We start from the raw sequence: 18,688 nt of genomic DNA, 5'->3' as shown, positions 1-18,688 counted from the left end.
AAGAGTCTTAAAACATTTCATAACAGCAAGTGCCTATTGTTAAAACTGCAAATAGGCAACTGAAGTTTTACTGTTTCACACAACTAACAGAAGAGTATCATGCCATCTTTTTTTTTTTTTTTATTTGCAAAGTCAATAAAAATCCACCATTAAGAACATAACAGAGATAAATGCTTCATTTGAAAAACAGATGTGGAAGGCAAATAGGAACAGAACTAATTTAGCTGCACTACAACTACATGAAATCTTGCAGGCAGAGAAGAGTCAGGGCAAGGGTGACCATGTCACATCCTACCAAGCAAGTTTTCCAGGGAAATGGTGGCAGAATCAAGTTCACTGAGACAGCTGAGCCTCTTAAGTAACTCGCACAGTATCTTATATACAGTCATTAAACAGCACATAACTTGCTTTTCAGAAGTACAAGTTATTCTGCCTGCCCAGTGACATGCCATGGCAGACATTCACTATATGCAATCAAGAAGGTAATCTTCAGCTTTGTCTAAATTCAGATGCAGTCAGAAGCTATGAAGTATCCACTACTCTACAGCTTTATACCACTTACCTTGAAGCAAATTTTTTAAATTTTGGTTTGGTTTTTTTTGTTTTCTTTTTTTTTTTTTTTTAATACTGGCCTATAAAATCTGTTGCTAATCAACCATCAAGGCACCCAAGTAAACTCACGAACAATTCAGGCTTTAAAACCCCAGTATTCCACACATATGCAGACATGCCATTTGCAAATGGTGGATGTGAAGTGCACCCAGACGTGGCCATCGAAGCGTAACCACCAGATGGAGATTTTCCACCCTGCGGCAGCTGCTCCATTTGTGAACTTCCTTCCACAAGGAAAACAAATCTCAGCAATGAACACCTCTCTCTCACAAGGCATTCAGGCACTGTTCTCAGCAACATCAGCACTCCAACCCTTACAGAGATCAGCTCAGAGTTGTGCCTCTGCTACAGCCGTCTGCGCTAGAAGAGCTCTCCTTCAAACCTCTCCCCAACCCCCTGGGCATTTACTGGATTCAGTTCACAAGATAAAAGAAAAACCAAACGTCTCCCCCTCCACCAAGCACACAAACTACTTCTCTTTAAAATACACTTTTTGTAAACACATTACGTTAGATTTTTTTCATTAGCATTTGAATTGCCTTTTTTTTTTCCAGACCAGCTGTAAAAGCGGTAATTTTGGCCTGCTTCTGATTTATTGACAATGCACTATTTCCTCCCACACAATACGTAGAATATTCTTAGGCCAGGTCCCCTGCAGCCCGTTGTTGAGCAGTGACCATGCAGGCAGCGGCCGCGCTCCCTCCAGCACACCTCAGGAGCTGACGACGTGCCCCGACCAGGTCTCGTGCTTGGTTCCAGGAGCTAGATGGGTGATCACCACTTCCACCGCCTGAAGCTTCTCGTTCTTTGGAGGGATGGTGCACATCTTGTAGGTGACCTCGTCGCCCGCCACAGGAACATACTCGCCTTCGATACTGTGGAGGGGAAGCTTCAGTTAATGATAAATCACAAAACACTCCTAACTCTTTTGCAGCTTATTTAAATTTTTATCGTAATGATGATCTTGGGTGCTCAAGATACTTCAGGTTTTCTATAGAGCTCATCATCCACCAAAGCCTGAGGTTGATTTTGCTTGTCTTGCAGTAATCCCATGAAAACACTATAAACATCACTACCACCCTAAAAAGTCAATCAAACAAAATAGAAAACAAACACAAAAAAATCCACACTCTGATACGGTATAAGAAGTAAAAAGGTGAGCCCAGCCTTGGACAACACTGCTGTGAACCATGCAACCACCTCTTACTCGCTGGCAGCACTAGAGGGCAGGGCTGACACTATTTGGCACTTCACTTGGGGGCTTTGTTTCTTTTAAATTATAGGAAGTTGATCTTTTTTTTTTTTTTTCCCCCCTCCTCTCACTTAAGCTTTTGAAGTTGTGGGGTTTTTTCTCCTTTTCTTTTTTTGAGGAAGGATTGTACCATGCCAGTCATTGATTTTACCTTTAGGTTACTCCACCATAACACAGTTTATCTGTTTTATGGGGGGGGGGGGAAGCCCAAGAAAGACACAATGTCAAATATTTCAAAATTACCTGCTGTGAAAAAAGAGAGTTCTGTGACCCTGATGCGTTACACCACAGAAACTATCCTCCAGCATCCAGCACTTAGCAAGATTTCCAAGAGTCACTCACTCCTCCCTAGCCTCTACCAGCGTGATGATGTGGGATGCTGGGGGACTCGCACTGTGCATTTGTTACCGCATGTGAGTCCTTATCTGGAAACAGTGGGAAATGGCAAAAGGGCTGTCACCTTCTGTTCAGAATGATGTACTGATCTCCAAAGGCTAACATCCTGCCTCACCTCTACCACTGCGCTCAACATCAGAGCTTTTTAATAAAAATCCCAGCGTGCGCCAGTGAAGACAGGCAGAGATGTCTTCCAACCTGCATTGCCGTGGTTCTCTGACAGTAAAAGGACGTTACTTCACTTTCCTTTAAATATACCTACACCACCCCATGCTCAGGTTCCCCCCCCTTCTCTGACAACTTAGGTTCTATATTTCTTGCTGTTTCACTTTTTTTCAATGTTTCTCAGCAGCATTTCTATTTGTGAACAGATAAACACTAATTATAAATTCTACTGGATGCCTAATTGGTGTGACTTGATTGTGTACTCATATTACACTGGGGGTAAGATTTGGGTTCAGAGAAAAAAAAAAAAAAAAAGTCTTCTAGGTCAGAAATTTGGCACACACGGTTAGTTTCGTTATTTGCCTTCACTGAGAGAATACTGGGAATATACTCGCACCCCCCAGGAATTTTACCCCCAAATGCTTCTGTTAATTGCAGGGATCTAAGATGTTAGCAGTGCCCTTTGTATCCACTCTTGTCTTGTGACCCACTACTGTTATGGCTTTCCTATTGCAGGAAAGACTGGCAGGTAAATATACCGGCTCTTACTGCCAGCTGTAACTTCACATCAGGTTTTGCTTCTTCCCGCAGTTCTGCAAAACCTTCAGCTTCATCTCCTGCACTGCCTCTCCCCGACCCTTCCCCCTTTATGGGCTGCTCAGCTCCCGCTCCCCCCTGACGTGTGCATCACAGCTGCTGCTCGGGGCGCTGGTGCATCGGGCTGTGGCTGAGCAGAAGGAGCCGGTGCTCAGCGATCAGACAGGGTCAGCAGTCATGGACAAGGGGAGCTAAAACGGACCCATAAATTAGAACTTCTCCCATGGGAAATTTGGAAGAAATGTCATTGTTTGCTAAACGATTGTATCAACATGATATTGAAAATGCTCCTGTACCTAAATACAGATCTAAAACCTGCTACGAGGAGTTAAAGGCATTCCCCAGGCCTGTGGCTTGAAACACAAATCCTTCAGACGTTATTTCCCTGGGCTAAACCCCTACTCCAGAGCTGCCTGAGACCCGATAGGCCATGTCCTAAACTGAACTCTTCAGAGCAGTGCCTGGGAAAATGGCAGTAAATTAAAGGCAGAAAAAATATTTACAGAAACATCAAGCTAAAGCCTCCTTCATCAGACCTGACAGCCCTTTCCTCCCCACAGAGGTCCGACCAACCTCTAGTTTCAAAGTCTCCAGGCCAACGTGCCAGCCCAGCCCTGGGTCACACTGGGCAGACCATGGTCCAGCTCCCACATCCAGACCCCTGCTGTGGCTGTCCTCTTCAGTTATTGCCTTCATTATACCCCACCCCCCATTTCTAACAGGTTTGAGATATCTTCAGGTGTGAAGGGGTTGCACCCCCAGTACTTTCAGGAACAGATTACTTTATCTTTTTCACTGACAAAAGGAATTTGCCACCAAATTCTCTGCAGCTGACTTTGAAACAGAGGATTTCAAGCAAGGACGAGCAGATGCTACTTGTCTAAGAGCCTGACAAGTGGACATGAAGCCCCAAGAAGAGACACAGGAAAGGGTCAAAGCACGAGTAAAAATAGGAATGTTGTGTAAAAAAATCACAATCTTTCCCACTTGAATCTCTTCAATGATCCCCTGTTCCCAAAAAAAAAAAAAAAAAAAAACCCAAAAAAACCACGAAAACCACAAAACTTGCTATTGAGCTAAAACCACACTGCCACGAGCAGTAACTTGCAACACAACCCATTCACCACGTCAGTCCCACCTGAGCCAGGTAGCATCGTTCAGGGGAAGGCAATACATCACATTTTATCCATGCAAAGGAACACAGAACTAGCAAAACACAGTGAGCACAAACATTTCTCATGTCAGATGTCACGAACACAGACAATACAAGCTGAAGCAGAAAGTCTACACTGTACTCAAGTACAGCTGAGCCACTGGAACAAGTCGTAATGAAACACGTTTCTTCACGGGGCGTCAAGCACCAGGACCAGCTGCAGACAGTGTTTCAGAGAGCACAGGCAGAGCAGTTACGTGGGGCTGGAACCGAAGCAGCACCTCCTCCTGACAGTACAGCTGCTCACTCCACACCCCAGGTACTGCCTTTGATTCCTGCACAGAGGATGAACACGCACAGTGAGCGGTGAGCTCAGTCACCAATTTGCAGGCATTAAATGAAACGGATGCCCTGCCCAGGAAGGGCTCTCATGTTTGGCTGAAAGGTTTTTTTAACAAACAGGAACCTTACATGTTCTTTAAAAGCTCCTATGAAACAGGATGAGACGCAGTTAGCAAAATAAACACTTGAAATCTGCAGAAGATATCAGTAGGTATGGCTAATATAGAAGGAAGGTGGGTTCACACTGCCTCCCAAAGCACCAAAGACGTGCCAGTACACAAAGGCAGGGTTTTAAGCTCCTGAAAACAGAGATAAATTACGTATCACTTGAAACTTCAAATTCAAGTGAGGAAGAAGTACAGCTTGAGTGCTAAAAAAGATGGGTATTTTGTTGGGGTGAGTTTGGTTTAAAATTGAAATATGAATATATACCAGGATGAGTTCTGGTAAGAAAGGGGTTGTGGGTGCACTGGTAACCAAAGCGGTCCTGTTTTGCCAAGAAATTAAGAACAAGTGAATCAGTACACACACAGAAATGGTATGCCTAACATATGCCAAGCTGCAGTCAGGGAGAGGAGAAGCAAAGGGACAAGCCCAGGCTGGAGGACACACTCAGCTATCACTGAAAGCCACTGCATCGCTCAGCACTTGTTAGATGACTGTTTGGGGTACTGTCTACGGCCCCTGGTCTGCACAGGAAAAAAAAAACAAAACAAAACAAAACATTTGCTTACACTTGAATCATGAGGTTAATTACGCCTGTTTTTTCTACTGAACAGATCACATTAGCCCCCAAATCTGCACAGCTCTAGGTGTTACTCAGAAAGGTACACTTCTCTCCACTAGACAGCATCAGATCCTTTCTTGGTTTCTTTCCTTATCCAACCTGACACTGCAAGAGACTGAAGCTTGTGATAAAACCTCATTCAACCCCAGCATGGCTTCTTCTCCTCCCCTAGTTTGTCTTATTTCTTTCCTGGCTTGTTGAGGCGACCTTACCTCATCAGGACCAGGCCTGTCCTTTACACAGCTGTGCAAAAAGGTTGTGGACACAGAAACAGCTCAAATTTAATTTTCTGCTTTCAGCCTTTAAACTTTTCTCTGACAGATAGACACTCTTTACTTTCCTGCAGCCTTTTGATTACCAGTTATTCTTGGTGCCTACCGAACAAGAGATTATTAACTCATTGCCCCCGGTACATATGAAAAGCAAGAGCACGAAAGTTTTAGTTCAGACCCTGAGTAAACCTGTTTGTGAACAGTGCTCCCAGCACAGTGTTTGCCCACCAAATGCTGCTTCTGGGACAGATGCAGACTTACTCCAGCATTGTTATTGCCACATGATGCTTAGAAGCAGGAACGAACAACATCCAGATCGTGCAGCACCTCTGGCGGTGTCAAGAAAGAACAATATAATAATGGCACTTCAGAGGTGATGAGATGGTATAGCACTGGAGGCAGAGCCCTACACAAAGCTGCAGGAAGATCCTCCATCAGGAAGCAATTGCCTTAAGCGTGGGGAGGGGAATGAACTGGAAAAGATCAGAGAAAGTAAAGGGAGATCCTGGAACAGATTCAGACAACAAAAGCCACTCTATATACAATATAAGTCACCTGGATAATTTGGTAGAAGTGAAACATGAACTGTTTTGATGTTATATATTGATTGCACGTTTTTAAGATCTGTATTTTTTACTTTTACCCTAACTATATATTAAATGTTGACCTAGAGGAAGGTGGAGATTTTCACGGATATTTAAGAGATGGGTATGCATGTTCTATTCAAAATAATGGATATCTATGTACCCAGGAAGTTTAAGACACTTCAATAAATTAAGCTAAAAATAGGAAATGCTTTCCTGATGTTAGTGTCAGAGTGAGACATAGTAGAGTGAGTTTTAGATTATCCAGCAACTCTCATTTCCCAGCTCAGCGCCAGTCTGGTATGGTGGAGCATTTTATCTTGCACTATTTTTAGGGAACTGGGAGGTTATTGGGAAATTAACTAAATAAGGAATGTTCTAGTTCTTCCTTCTCACAGCTGCTACTCATATTCCAGGGCTCTAGTTAAACCTCTTGGGACAAAGACTAAGCCACATGGAAACATTTTTGAACGAGAGTTTTCAGTGAATTCAGAGCCTTGCTGGTCAACAGGCCTGCCATGGATCACACCACGTAGCTGCTTCCCGTGGATCAGCGGGCTGTATTCTCTTGTGGGCTTCTTAAAACTCATTCAATACCTCAACACAGCTCTCGGGAAACTCATATTTTTATTTAAGAGCAGGACATGACAGAGTAATGAACTATTATCAGTTACTAATCCTGGGTGCCCTCCCACGCAGTGCCGGGGCAAGCTGACAGCTCCAGCATTCATCAGCAAAGCCCGCGATGACCTTATCAAGCCAGCTGGCAGGCAAAGCAGGGGCCGGGCTGCCTCTCACCCACCAGTCACACTCATAACTGGGACAGACAAGTGCGAAAGAGGTCCAGACACTGAAGAATCCCAGTGTTAATATCCAAGGTCTCTGCTACAGGAACGCTCTGGTCTCTGTGCTGCTGCAGAGAGATCTTCCCAAGAGCAGCCAGGAGCTGCCAAGTCCAGCTTCCCTCCCAGTACAGCACATGCATCATCCTTGTGTGCAGTTTTCTACTGAGATCTCTAGTCATGGTTTTTGAATCTACGTTCAAGGATAGTTATGGCTCTATGTCTGCTTTCAGCAGCTAGTTCAACACGAGGCAGCACACCACGCACCATGAGGAAGAAACTGGTGTGATCACAAGAGGCAGAGCTTCCCAAGGACGTCTGCGTGGACTCGGTCAGAGGTACAGAAGATGCCTGTTCCTGCAAGCATCCAACTTGGATCCTGTCACAATAATACCTGCTGTTTGCATCTGGAAACCAAAGCCCAGGGCAGTCATGTTCTGTCCTCACTAACCACAAAGAACCTCCATCCTCGCGTGGCCACAGTCTTCTTCAGTGCCAGCTGCTTGGCTTGCAGGTGGAGTAGAAGTCTTGGCTTTGACCTATTACAGTTTATATCATTTAAGTGGAGATTCTTGGAAGGATTTGCTACAACAACGACCACAGCAAGCTGTCTCTCCTGCATGCACCAGTGCAACATGTGAGTTTTCTGAGACAACTGGGGGGGGGTGTGGGGAACCTTAGGAAAAGGTTATCCATGTTCTATTAATTTCCACCACAGCAAGCTGTCTCTCCTGCATGCACCAGTGCAACATGTGAGTTTTCTGAGACAACTGGGGGGGGTGTGGGGAACCTCAGGAAAAGGTTATCCATGTTCTACTAATTTCCAAACCCCCTTCAAGTAAGATCTGGTATTCTGCTGCCTCTCCTCACCACCCCAGATAATCTGCTTATTTCAGACACTTCAACAGATCCAGCAAGGCACCAGAAAAGGAGCACGTCAGGAAGGAAGCGTGCAGCCCAAAGCAGGTAAGTCATCAAGTGCTTTAAGTATTTTGAAGGAAATCAGAAAGCTCAGATTTGGCTTCCCAGCAGCCCCAGAGCAGTCAGTTGCAGCCAGCAGAAACTGTTTTGCTGCTAGTTCACAGAAAAGGCAGAGAGACCAGAAAGGTTCGTTCTCTCAGCTCAGATTCAGCTCTCAGTTTGTTTATAATTATCAGTTAATTTCCAACCCATACTGTTACACTCCACCAGAAGAACAGCATCACAGAAGAGTCAGAAGAAGAGATGTGACATTAATGCTTTGCATTAAACATAGTGATCTGGCAGAAAAATCAGAGGAAAGAAAGGAGTGTGAAAAGATCATCTCTCCACGGACATGAAAAGCTTGAAGCCAGCTCCACATTGCAGCAGGGACGCAGCTTGGTCCCTCCCTGTAGGAAGATGCGGCTGATAGTACATCTCCAGCATAGCCAGAAACAAAGAAGCAACAGCAGCATGGGACCACATCCCTGCCTGGGAGCCCCCTGCCAGACCACTTCTGTTCTGTTTGGCACTCCTGAGTTACAGGTACTACAAGCATAATCTCCTGAGACTACAACAACGCACAAGCGAAGCACAGCAAAATCAGGATCTCTCCAGGGACCCAAGAGTGCTGTGTGTCAACATCCCAGGGGAAGTATAGCATCAATTCTCCAAAGCCATCATTAAGCACGGGGTCAGGAAGCCAGCTTGAAGGACACAGCCTGAAGGCCTCTCTGCAATGCAGCATTTTCCCCCTCAGAGCCAAGTTCTAGCAAACTGCAGAAAACCCACAACCACCGCACATGCTTTTTCTGTTCCATTAAATCAGCTGCTTCTGCAAAATAAAACCTTTACAGAAACATGAGTGTGGTCATTCATTTGTCAGTGCTCGCTGGTGAGCTACCTCCTTGCCTTGCCCTTGCAGGTACACAGGATTCAGGCCAAGTCCCAGTGAAATACAAAAGCCCAGAGAGGAAACGAGCATCCATCATCATGTGCCCGCTTCCAAATACACTGGGAAAGCAGGAGAGTGGGATTCTCATGCAGCGCTCTAAAGAACATCATTTAACCTGCCACTACCGGAACCCACACCCCACCTCCCCCCATCCCCTTGGGCTGTGCCCTCAGGACCCCCCCTTTGGAAGGCGTGCAGATAGGAACCCATCTGTCCAGGCAGATACCCCCCACACAAGGGGGGACCTCAACAGCCAGCACCGTGGGGATTCCCCATCCGCTCCCCAGAAATGTGCCACCTCTACAGGAAGAGTGGTAAGAGAGTGAAACTGAAGCCACCAGAGCTGTTACATTTCAGTAACAATTGGCTTGTATTTGTGAGAGCTGACTTGCTCCTGCCATGAAACAACAGCAGAGGTAAGATCCTGAGGAGGATACAGTTCTCAGCAGTGATGCTACAACAACATCATCAATTTGGCAACAGTGGATCATGATGCAGGCTGGTGGAAATGAAAGCATTAACAGTACATGTCACTATAAAAATGTAATTAAGGGCTTTTTAAAAACTTCACTCCAGGCAAATGATTTTTCCTTTGCTTCCAGCTTTCCAGAAACATTACCATTATCTAGAATTACCATCTCAGCAACTCCTCCATCCCCATGCTTGCCAGCTAGGGTTTTGCACTCACCGCTAGCAAGCACAGTTTGTTTTCTGTTCTGCAGAAGGGCGAAGTATGAGAAAAACAAAATCTCACCAGGATCAACAAGCCGTAACATTCACCTAGTACAATTGTTTATATCAACTGGAGAAGCATTTCCAACAAACACAAGGAAGCAGGACTCACTGTGCATGCAATGCAGAAAGCAGCAGTGAGCCTATGGCTGGCACCTTTGGCTGGGTGGCAGGGATGTCACAGCTTTCTCGCTGTGCCAGGCCACATGTCTGCAGGCAGGAACGGCTGCTCAGGTCAGTGTGCGTGAGCTGGCTCTAATCTGTCTATCTCAAGTACCGACAGTGTTGCAGTTGTGGTACAGGGATTCAGCCACAGATGCTTTAACCGCAGACCAACCCAAGAAGGTGGCATGAGCGCTGCCAGGAAGCTGCCGCCACCTGTGATGACTGTCACCAGAGCTGCCACCATGCCTCTATGTGCCACATGAGGACGGCTCAAAAGGAAACGCTACCATCAACTAATATCAGCACCTCCAGAGAACTCCAGGCTGCCCTGGTTAGTTGTACAGATCTGTACATTTGTTCCTGATCAGTTAAAAAGGAGAACTGGCTCCACACCAGTGTTACCAAAACCCAAACCAAACCTTCTCTGCAGTATTCAGAGACACTCGTTAAAACAAACAAAGCCACACAGACAAAAAACACCTTTAAAACCTGCATTTCAAACTGGCAATTCTTATACTGTATATCTACCCATCCCTAACAAGTCCAGCTTCACAGTAATGCAGCTTTGCTGCAAGTTCCACTCATAAAACATGTCCATGTGTCCACAATCACCTTAAACTCTTGCAGAGATACTGAAACTGAAAATTGTGCGGATGCCAAGTAAAGAAGCTTTTGAATATCACAAATATTTGACCTTATTTTTAGGCTAATGCTCACTTATGGAAATACCATGCTAAGTGTTATTATCTTACAAAAATAAACAGAAAGCTATGGGAAACAGGCATCCCATTTTACAAAAGACATTTTCATTGAAGTGCAACCTTACAGCTCCCCAAAGCTTACGGAAGAAAAAAATTTAATTCCTCAAATTAAATCTTTATGTTTAAAATCATATTAATCTGCAACATAGGCAGCTGGTCCCAATGCTCAAAACCTTCACTAATCATCACAGTTTAGTGGTGAACACAGAGAAGTGTCTATCTTGCCAAATCCAGACTGGCATACCATTTTATCCATGTTCCTGATATCCTCGCTTTCAGGCAGAACCAATTCAGCAGAAAATCCTCTTTCATTTCACAAGTAGATGTCTATACTGCACTGAGACAGTGAACACATTGACGTCTCTCTTACATTCAGGTTTAACTTGGTTAAAGAGGTAGAAAAGAATTCCATGATAAACATAAGCAGTATCTCAAAACCCACACTACACAAACCAGAGTCACCGGAATCCCCTGAGCCACAATGATGGTTACAGAACGCTTCTGCAATAAGCAGTTCCCATTAAAAAAGAACAATGCTTCTAATTCCTTGTGAAATAAACTGCATCAAAAAGCATTATTAATTCGTCTCTCCAGCGCTGCCTTGCATCAGAATTAAGACAGTGATACCATCACCAGCACGAAAAGCTGTTTCCAACAGTTCAAATATGCTCCGAGTAATTAAAGAACATCATGTGCTGAAACCTTCAGTACTTCAATAACAGCACTTTCTACTAACATGTTCAGGCAGGAACATCAGCTATTTTTGAACTGAAGTTCTGAGACAGTACCTACATAAGAAATATTTAAAACAGTGGCCCAGCCCTTGTTCAATTAAAAAAAAAAAGATCCTATTGGCTTCAAAGGAGCAGAATTGAGCCTAGAAAAGTTGCATATAAAGCACATCCTTCAGTCCTACAAAATTCATATGAACTAACCTTGCTAAAATGTTCCTAAAAGAGCAAGGAGGACAGTCTTTTAACATGTAAGTGATAGGCTTAAAGAGGAAGGGCAACATTACCTGCTGTGGAGATGGAAGGAGGAGTGAAGGGCCACATTCAAAGCAAAGGAGATGTCAGTTAAGTATCAGGAACAATTAAGAGCCAGGTCTGTTAATTACAGGAAGAGATTGCCTAGGGAGACAGTGGATCCCCAGCACTCAAACTGTTCAGAGTGTGTTGGGTAAAACATCTGCCAGAAAGGCACAGGTGCCTCCCAGCAGAGGACAAGGCAGAGGACGTCCCAGATCTCCTCACCTACAGCAAGCCTGAGAGAGCAGCCGTACTGGAGAAAGGCTGCAGCATACGGCAGCATGGCACATGGAGGCAGTTCCCCACCCGCATGAGCATTAGAAGTAACTAAAAATGAAGACAAGCAGCCTGGTCCAGCAGGTAGGGCACCAAGCTGAGACCTGGGAAGCTGGAGCTCAGGCTGAAGGCTGTACCTGAGCAGGCCAGAGTCTGTCACCCCCTGCCCACGCAGCAGCTCTCCCCTTCTCATCCTTCATCTGCTCCAGCTTTCCCGTGCAGGGGCAGACTGAGGGCACGGCTGGGTGAGGGTGACAGCAAGCAGAGCACTTGAGACATGGCAGCAAGATAAACATGCTGAAAATACATCAAGAAGCGTGGCTGCCCATGAACTTTTACAACCTTGGTGACTCGTTCAGTAGTGTTTTTAGAACAGATCGAGTGGGTGGAGGAAAGGAGAGGGTGGCACATCACATTCAGGGCACAATTACTCAAATACAGCTTATTGATGCCCCGCAGCCAAAGCGTTCTGAAAGCATACAGGATCGATACGCCAGCTAGAACAGCGCACGAGAGGGGACTCTCCTGTGGGAGGGGGCCTATCGCACAGACACCAAAATCACAGCAGACAAAAAATGGTTTTCATAATGTCATAAAGGATTTCAGTATAGCAGACGTATGGGAGTCTTAAATAGTTAAACAGAAAAACATCACTGGAGTGTCTAAGAATTACAGGTGATTGGAAGGGGATTGAGGGTAGGAGCAGTTAGTGCACCCACAATTAAGTACTGGGGTTTGGACCCAGAGAGAAAGGTGCGTTGGGCCACAGGATAGGAACTGGGGAGCACCTGAAAGATTTGTTCACATTTTCTATAGACAAACAAAGTCCCAAACAAAAAGGTATCCTAGGGTTCTAAAGGGGTTAATTTAACGTAACTGAAGAAAATTTTACCAAACTAATTGGAAGAGAAAATGTACAGGGGAAAAAAAAAGGTCTGAAAATAGACAGTTCTTTAAAAAGAATTCATTAGAAGGCTGAGGATTCATGTATCTGCGAGAGGGCTGTTTTAACTAAGCCCTTGCTGATCAGTATCTGTAGAGGTCAGACTAGGTGTTCTCAGTAAAATCCTTAAGTTGTGATACAAGAAATGTTATTTTATTCAGGAAATACAGAGAAATTGTGCATTTGTATTAGATGTAAGAAAAGGAAGATATTAAATAACATCTCCTTGGGTTGAACACATAAGTCAGACCACTCCACCCATTGCACCCACGCGTCCTAAAAAGCTTTGGCTTGCCAACGTCCATCATGCAGCAACGTTTCAGAAACCTGGAAGACAGCCAGCGTGCTCCCTCTCCAAGAACACGTGCTACACACACACGCAGGAAAGATAGCTGGGGCAATGTGAGTAACTTTGGTAAGGCTTTTGTTGACTTATCCCTGCATAACCACCCCAAACAACAAATAAGGATTATATAGCTTCAACACCTTAAATAATAGGTAGACTAAAAACTGGTGACAGATCTAAAAGAGGTTATTGGAGAATAAGCATTGAGCAATCGTAATACATGCTCTCAGAGAACAGTTTCAGCCCCATGCTGGTCAACATCTCAATCTAGAAACAAACACAAAATTGTCTATTAAACCCTGCAGATCAGACAAGCAAAAAAATAAGAAACACAGTGCAGTCACGGAGCAGGATCTGAATCCCTTGGCAGGCAGGGCCGATCCAAATAAGACGGGCTGCAGTGCAACCAAAGATCAAGTCATACATCTAGGAACAAGGAATGCAAACACTGCTATCGGGGATGCCAGACTGTATCTCGGACTCCACCAAACTCTGACGCTGCAAAGGATGCAGAGGTCAGAGCAGATAAGCAACTTAGCAAAAGACTAGGGACAAGAGGGCTAATGTGATTATGGGATGTACAGAAAGAAACAGAACAGGAGTCTGGAGGAGATTTTTATCTCTGTATACTGAAAGTATGTGAACAGTGTATTGTTATAAAATTATATTTAAATTCTATAGCACATTTAGAAAAGAGACTGGAAAGACTGTTTTAGACTGGAGAAAAACACATTCTCAGTGAGAGACTTGAAAAGCCTAATCTGCTTTGTTTATCAAAAGGTAGATTCACAGGTGACGGTTCTCAGTGTGTTCAAGGCAACAAACTGGAGGTACTAATGAACCCTTTAAGAGAGAGAACTGTAGCTATAAACCACTCGAAACTGAGGCTAGATGAACTTCAGGAAGTAATAAAGTATGACTTTTCTTAACAGTAAAGGTAATTAACCTTTAGTTTAATAATGGTACAAGTAGTACAAAGTAAAAGTAGTGAATTCTCAGTGTTATAAATCTTTAAATTAAAACTGGATACTGCATGGATGATTTGCTTCGGGTAAATGCAAGTTTCTAGGTCTGGGTGAAACTGCACAGCTTACTCTAAGAGATCTGACAGGATCATCTAGTTTTTAACCGAACAGATTTATAGTAATACAGGAAAAGAACAGCATAATCTATTGCTGCCAATAACATCTCCATAACTGTTCTTTGCTGACGTAAGGGTGACACAATGTAAATCATTCCTGTACCTGAAACATCAAAAGCATTCAGTAATTAAGGCAAACCAAAGCTCCAGCCTTCCTTGGCCACCCAGATGACTTACTCAGAGATGTGTACAAAGATGTCGGGCCCTCCATCTGCAGGGGTAATGAAGCCATGGCCTTTGGAGCGACAGAAGAATTTACAGACACCTTTGTAGATGGGACCCTCCGATGCTCTCGCAGTTCTGCAAAAGCAAGCACAAAAAGTGGTTTATTGCTGAGCACAGATGCGACACCTTCCAGGTGTGTCAGCCAGAGCACACTAAGCAAATGGGCACAATGATCCAAACACACACTCCCAGCAAGTATATTCCTCTGGAGCAACCGCTTAATACTCAGTTTCATACACTGCACATGTTTTGCTGTAGCCTTTTTTAAGGGAGATAAAGATGATGAAGATGTTTGCTAGCATTATAATCCACCAATTGCCATCCTGAATCCATCTGCTGCATCACTCTGCCAAATTTTTTTGTAGACACTATACTAAATGTAAGCATCTTACAGCTTCCATGAGTATGAGAGTACCAATGTGCACCTAGGTGTTGTATGCACTGTCACTAATTTAACAGGTGTGCACGTAGTACCCCGAGAATGCAGTGCATGAAGACATGCGTTAATGTGTACATATGTAGGTATATACATCTACACACACCTCTTCTGCATGCATGTCTATTGTTATCCTGCCAGACTACGATCTGGTGAAGTCAATATTCCACCTCCAAGTGACTCCAGCAGACTATGAACCCTAATGGTATGCACAACACCAAAACTCAAGACTGATCTCCTCCTGCACTGTCATGGGACCCGTATTTTAAAACAAGACAGATTTGAAGACAAACCTTTAGAAAGACTTACTGCCATCAAGGAAAGTGACTTGCATGAACTATGACCCATCCTGAAAACTGGGCGATTAAATCCTTTTCCCCATCAAATATGCTGAGTTGAATCTCCCGGGATTCAAACTCACTCAAATACTTTCATTAATGAAGCCAACTGTTTTAGACGTCTTACAGGGTTTACACAGAGGAGTTATTAGATCAGGACCTTCTCATGCCGTGACTAGCTAGTACGTTGCTTCCATGTGAGAAGATGATTTTGGTGCACTTCTTCAAATTCAGTAAGTGATTGTGTTGCCATTTTGTTACATGCATCATGTCAATTTTTAAGTCACTTTCACAAATGTCTAAAGTTTCCTCAAGTCTGAATAAAATAATTTAAAAACACAGTAACAGCTCTGCTCCTTAAGTCAAACTAACACTACAAAATACAGTTGAAAGTGTTAAAGAAGAAATCTCCATTTAATCACTTCATATCCAGCTCTATAAAGCTGTTGACGCACCTGACCCCATAAGTGCTTTTTACATAGAAAAGCACTCACTGCCCTAAATAAACCATTAAAGTTCAATCGCATCTTTCAAGGAGATAAAGCACTGTGGGAGACAAGGCCCCACACTTGCAATGAACCAAAATTAAATAATCCCACTGAATAATAAGCCACTGCCTTTTACATTAACCTTTTCCATACAACTGTGGGGCCAGAGCTCACCTACAGCTCCACTTGTTTAAAGAGGCCACTAAAAAAAACAATAAAAATGTAGAGCTATTATGATTTTCAGGGCAAACAAATACAGCAAGATTCCTACACTAATTAATGAACAAAGAACTATGGAAGCCAAATAACAAATTCTTTAGTTTTGTAAGAACCAGGCTAGGATTAACAGCTGTGAAGAATTACAAAGAGTTCATTATTAACACAGCACTGAGGCAAGCTAGCTTGGAACTGCTTTTCAAGGGCAATTCCAATTATCAAGACAATTATGTTCTTTTCAGCAATCTACTTCTATTACAAAATTAAGGGCATTTGAAGACCTTTGGAACTGGCAACATACAAATTTTTCTTCTGTTGCTGCTGCTGTCCTTTTTTGCCTCATTTTTAATATAGAAGTAATAATACAAAGCATCATCGAGACTGATGCCATTTAAATCCACATGAATTACTCTTGCAGAAAAGAGCTGGGTAACACTGCAAGAAGCACAAAGGAAAAAGCATGCCAATTAGATTAAGCAGCAAAGACATTAAGGCTAGCTGCAGGTTTGCAGTCTTACTTCCACGGTGTTTCACTTGGTATTGCCAGACCTCCCTTACACAGAAGTGATTGCAAGACTGTGGCAGAAATGCAATGGATTGACCACAGCTTCACGTTATACCCTCAGACCCCGATTCAAAGGCCCCTGAGATTAACAAAGAAGCCCACACTGCCTTCTGCAGGTCAGCACCTCACTGGGAGACCCATCATAGGCACTGGGAGTTTTTTGCAACAGCCAAACCTTCCAACACCCTCCTCTGCTGCTGCGCTGTGGAGGGGTCCCCTTCGGGCATGGGTCTCCCAGGAGCCTGGACAGCACCATGGGGCCACAGGAAAGCTCAGGGAAAGCAAGCTCTGCTGTAAAATCTCTACCTCAAATAACTACAAATAGCAACAAACTACATCTCATTCTATGGAAAACCTCATATAATCTTAGAGAATCAAAGAGATCAGGGTTCATACCTTGAAAACCAACATATTATTTTACAGGTCTATTTGAGCAATCTTAAGATGGAGATATGAAAGCTGAATAGGAAAAGGAAACAAGCCCTCTGAAAGTGATCCGGCCACGGACCACCCTTAAAATGTAACCTGGCTGATGGTAGCACAGGTGTCAGGAGTGAAAGAACTAAAACCTCCAGTGAGGTCTGGTCCAGGGCTCCAGGGGCAGTGAGAAGAGAGGTTGTGCCAAAGGAGGAGGTGGAGCTGATGAAGAAGCACCAACAGCAACTGATCCAGAGAGCCACGGCCCAGCGTCTGAAGTGAAGCAAAGCTTCAGGCAAGAAACTCTGTTTTGAAAAATCTCAGTGTATTTTCCTCTCCCTGTAAAACTCTGGTCTTAGAAAAGTGGAAAAGACTTGGAACATCCTCTATGCAAACAGAAGATTGAAAAAACTACAGGCAATTTGAACTAAAAATCTAGTGGCATCATAATTTATTGAAGAGTTAACAGTAAAATACCAAAGCATCTTCCAGATACAACTGCTCCCTTCACCTCAGCAGGGGGAGCGATCATTCTGCCCAAAGGCAACTGTTTGCTTGTGTGTGTGAAACGCAGGTTTCTTAGTACTCACGCTGAAAACGTCCTGGTCCGTCGGGTGGGCAGCGGACTGGGGATGAGGTACCCCCCCCTCATGGGCGATGGGGAGCGATCTCTCGCCCTGCGGTTTTCAGGCAGATGGAGAGAACCAGGTGAGTGTGGAGAGGTGGAGGACTGCTGCGAGGCAGATGAAGAGGGCTCAGAAGACATTCCTGATGCCTGAGAAAAACCTAGAGAGAGGAAAAGATCTGACTTACCCAAAGTGGGAATTGTCATAAAAGTCACAAATACTTAGCTGATGATTTTGTAAGAATATGACTCACTTCCTGCAGACGTACATGCAGACACAGTTGCATCAAAAGCTCATGCTTTGTGTCAGTGAGTCAATTTTTTTCTAAGTTTGTTTATTTTTAAATCTCACAGCTTTTGTAAGCAGTACTAGGAAGTTCCACTGAAAACAGATTACTTCACAACTAACACCTATCTGCTTACTCCTGCCTCACTCACAGGCCATGGCTCCTGAAGCAGAGCTCAGCCCCAACACTAGGTATTGGTGTGCTCCATGCGGCTCCCAGATAGATGGGGTTTGACCACCGACAGAACAAAGGAGCCTGCACACAAACACACATTACAAGAAACAATAGAGGAAATGCTGAAATAAAGGCTGCACCTCCACTGCTGGAGGTTAGTTTCACTGTGCAATCACCGATGCTAACTTCACTGCTGCTGCTGCTCAGCTGTAAGCACAGCTCTGTCAGAGCTAGTAACACCTTCAGCTTGACTGCAAGAAAAAAATTATATGAGTGCTCCTTAATTCATTTCAGTGTCAGACAGTCAATCTTCTCTGCCAAGGACAGGAACACAGACAAAGCCAGGAGGCAGTGGCTGACCACGAGGAGGTGACCCCTACAGCCTGCTGAGATCTGGCAGACCCAGCAGTCCCCTATGATAAGTCTGAGTCTGCCACAATTGTCTAGCAACTAAGAAGCCAATAGTCCATGCTTGCATTCAGACCCCCAGCAGGCCATGTCAGATTTGCTCTTATTCACACCCTCCAGCAGAGGTGGGAGAAGGTCCCTTTCTCAGCACACCAACAGCAATACACGTCTCATCACACAAGCAGCAAAACTCAAAGAAT

The 18,688-nt window shown here is 44.2% G+C and overlaps 1 protein-coding gene across 1 annotated transcript; it reads right to left on the bottom strand.

The window, feature by feature from the left end:
- Positions 1-1,150: 1,150 nt before the first annotated feature.
- On the bottom strand, positions 1,151-17,765 carry CARHSP1 (calcium regulated heat stable protein 1, 24kDa). The gene is made up of 3 exons (XM_010084180.1): positions 17,585-17,765; positions 14,487-14,609; positions 1,151-1,487 (listed from the first exon to the last, which is right to left on the bottom strand). The coding sequence occupies exons 1-3, from the start codon at positions 17,758-17,760 to the stop codon at positions 1,325-1,327; spliced, it is 462 nt and encodes a 153-aa protein (XP_010082482.1). The 5' UTR covers positions 17,761-17,765; the 3' UTR covers positions 1,151-1,324.
- Between the last annotated feature and the right edge of the window lie 923 nt (positions 17,766-18,688).

The sequence above is a fragment of the Pterocles gutturalis genome, unplaced genomic scaffold (genome assembly GCF_000699245.1).
Source record: "Pterocles gutturalis isolate BGI_N339 unplaced genomic scaffold, ASM69924v1 scaffold32105, whole genome shotgun sequence".
NCBI lineage: Eukaryota > Metazoa > Chordata > Aves > Pterocliformes > Pteroclidae > Pterocles > Pterocles gutturalis.
Note: the sequence above shows the minus strand (reverse complement) of the source record. Positions and strands in the feature narration are given on the sequence as shown.

What these genes read in the sequence shown, in the direction of transcription:
- CARHSP1 (XM_010084180.1), bottom strand. Translation starts at nt 17,760, where the DNA reads ATGTCTTCTGAGCCCTCTTCATCTGCCTCGCAGCAGTCCTCCACCTCT. An exon ending in CGGACCAGGACGTTTTCAGC is followed by an intron (nt 14,610 to 17,584) that starts GTGAGTACTAAG and finishes TTGCTTTTGCAG; the next exon opens with AACTGCGAGAGCATCGGAGG. An exon ending in ATCTTTGTACACATCTCTGA is followed by an intron (nt 1,488 to 14,486) that starts GTAAGTCATCTG and finishes TCCCCTCCACAG; the next exon opens with TATCGAAGGCGAGTATGTTC.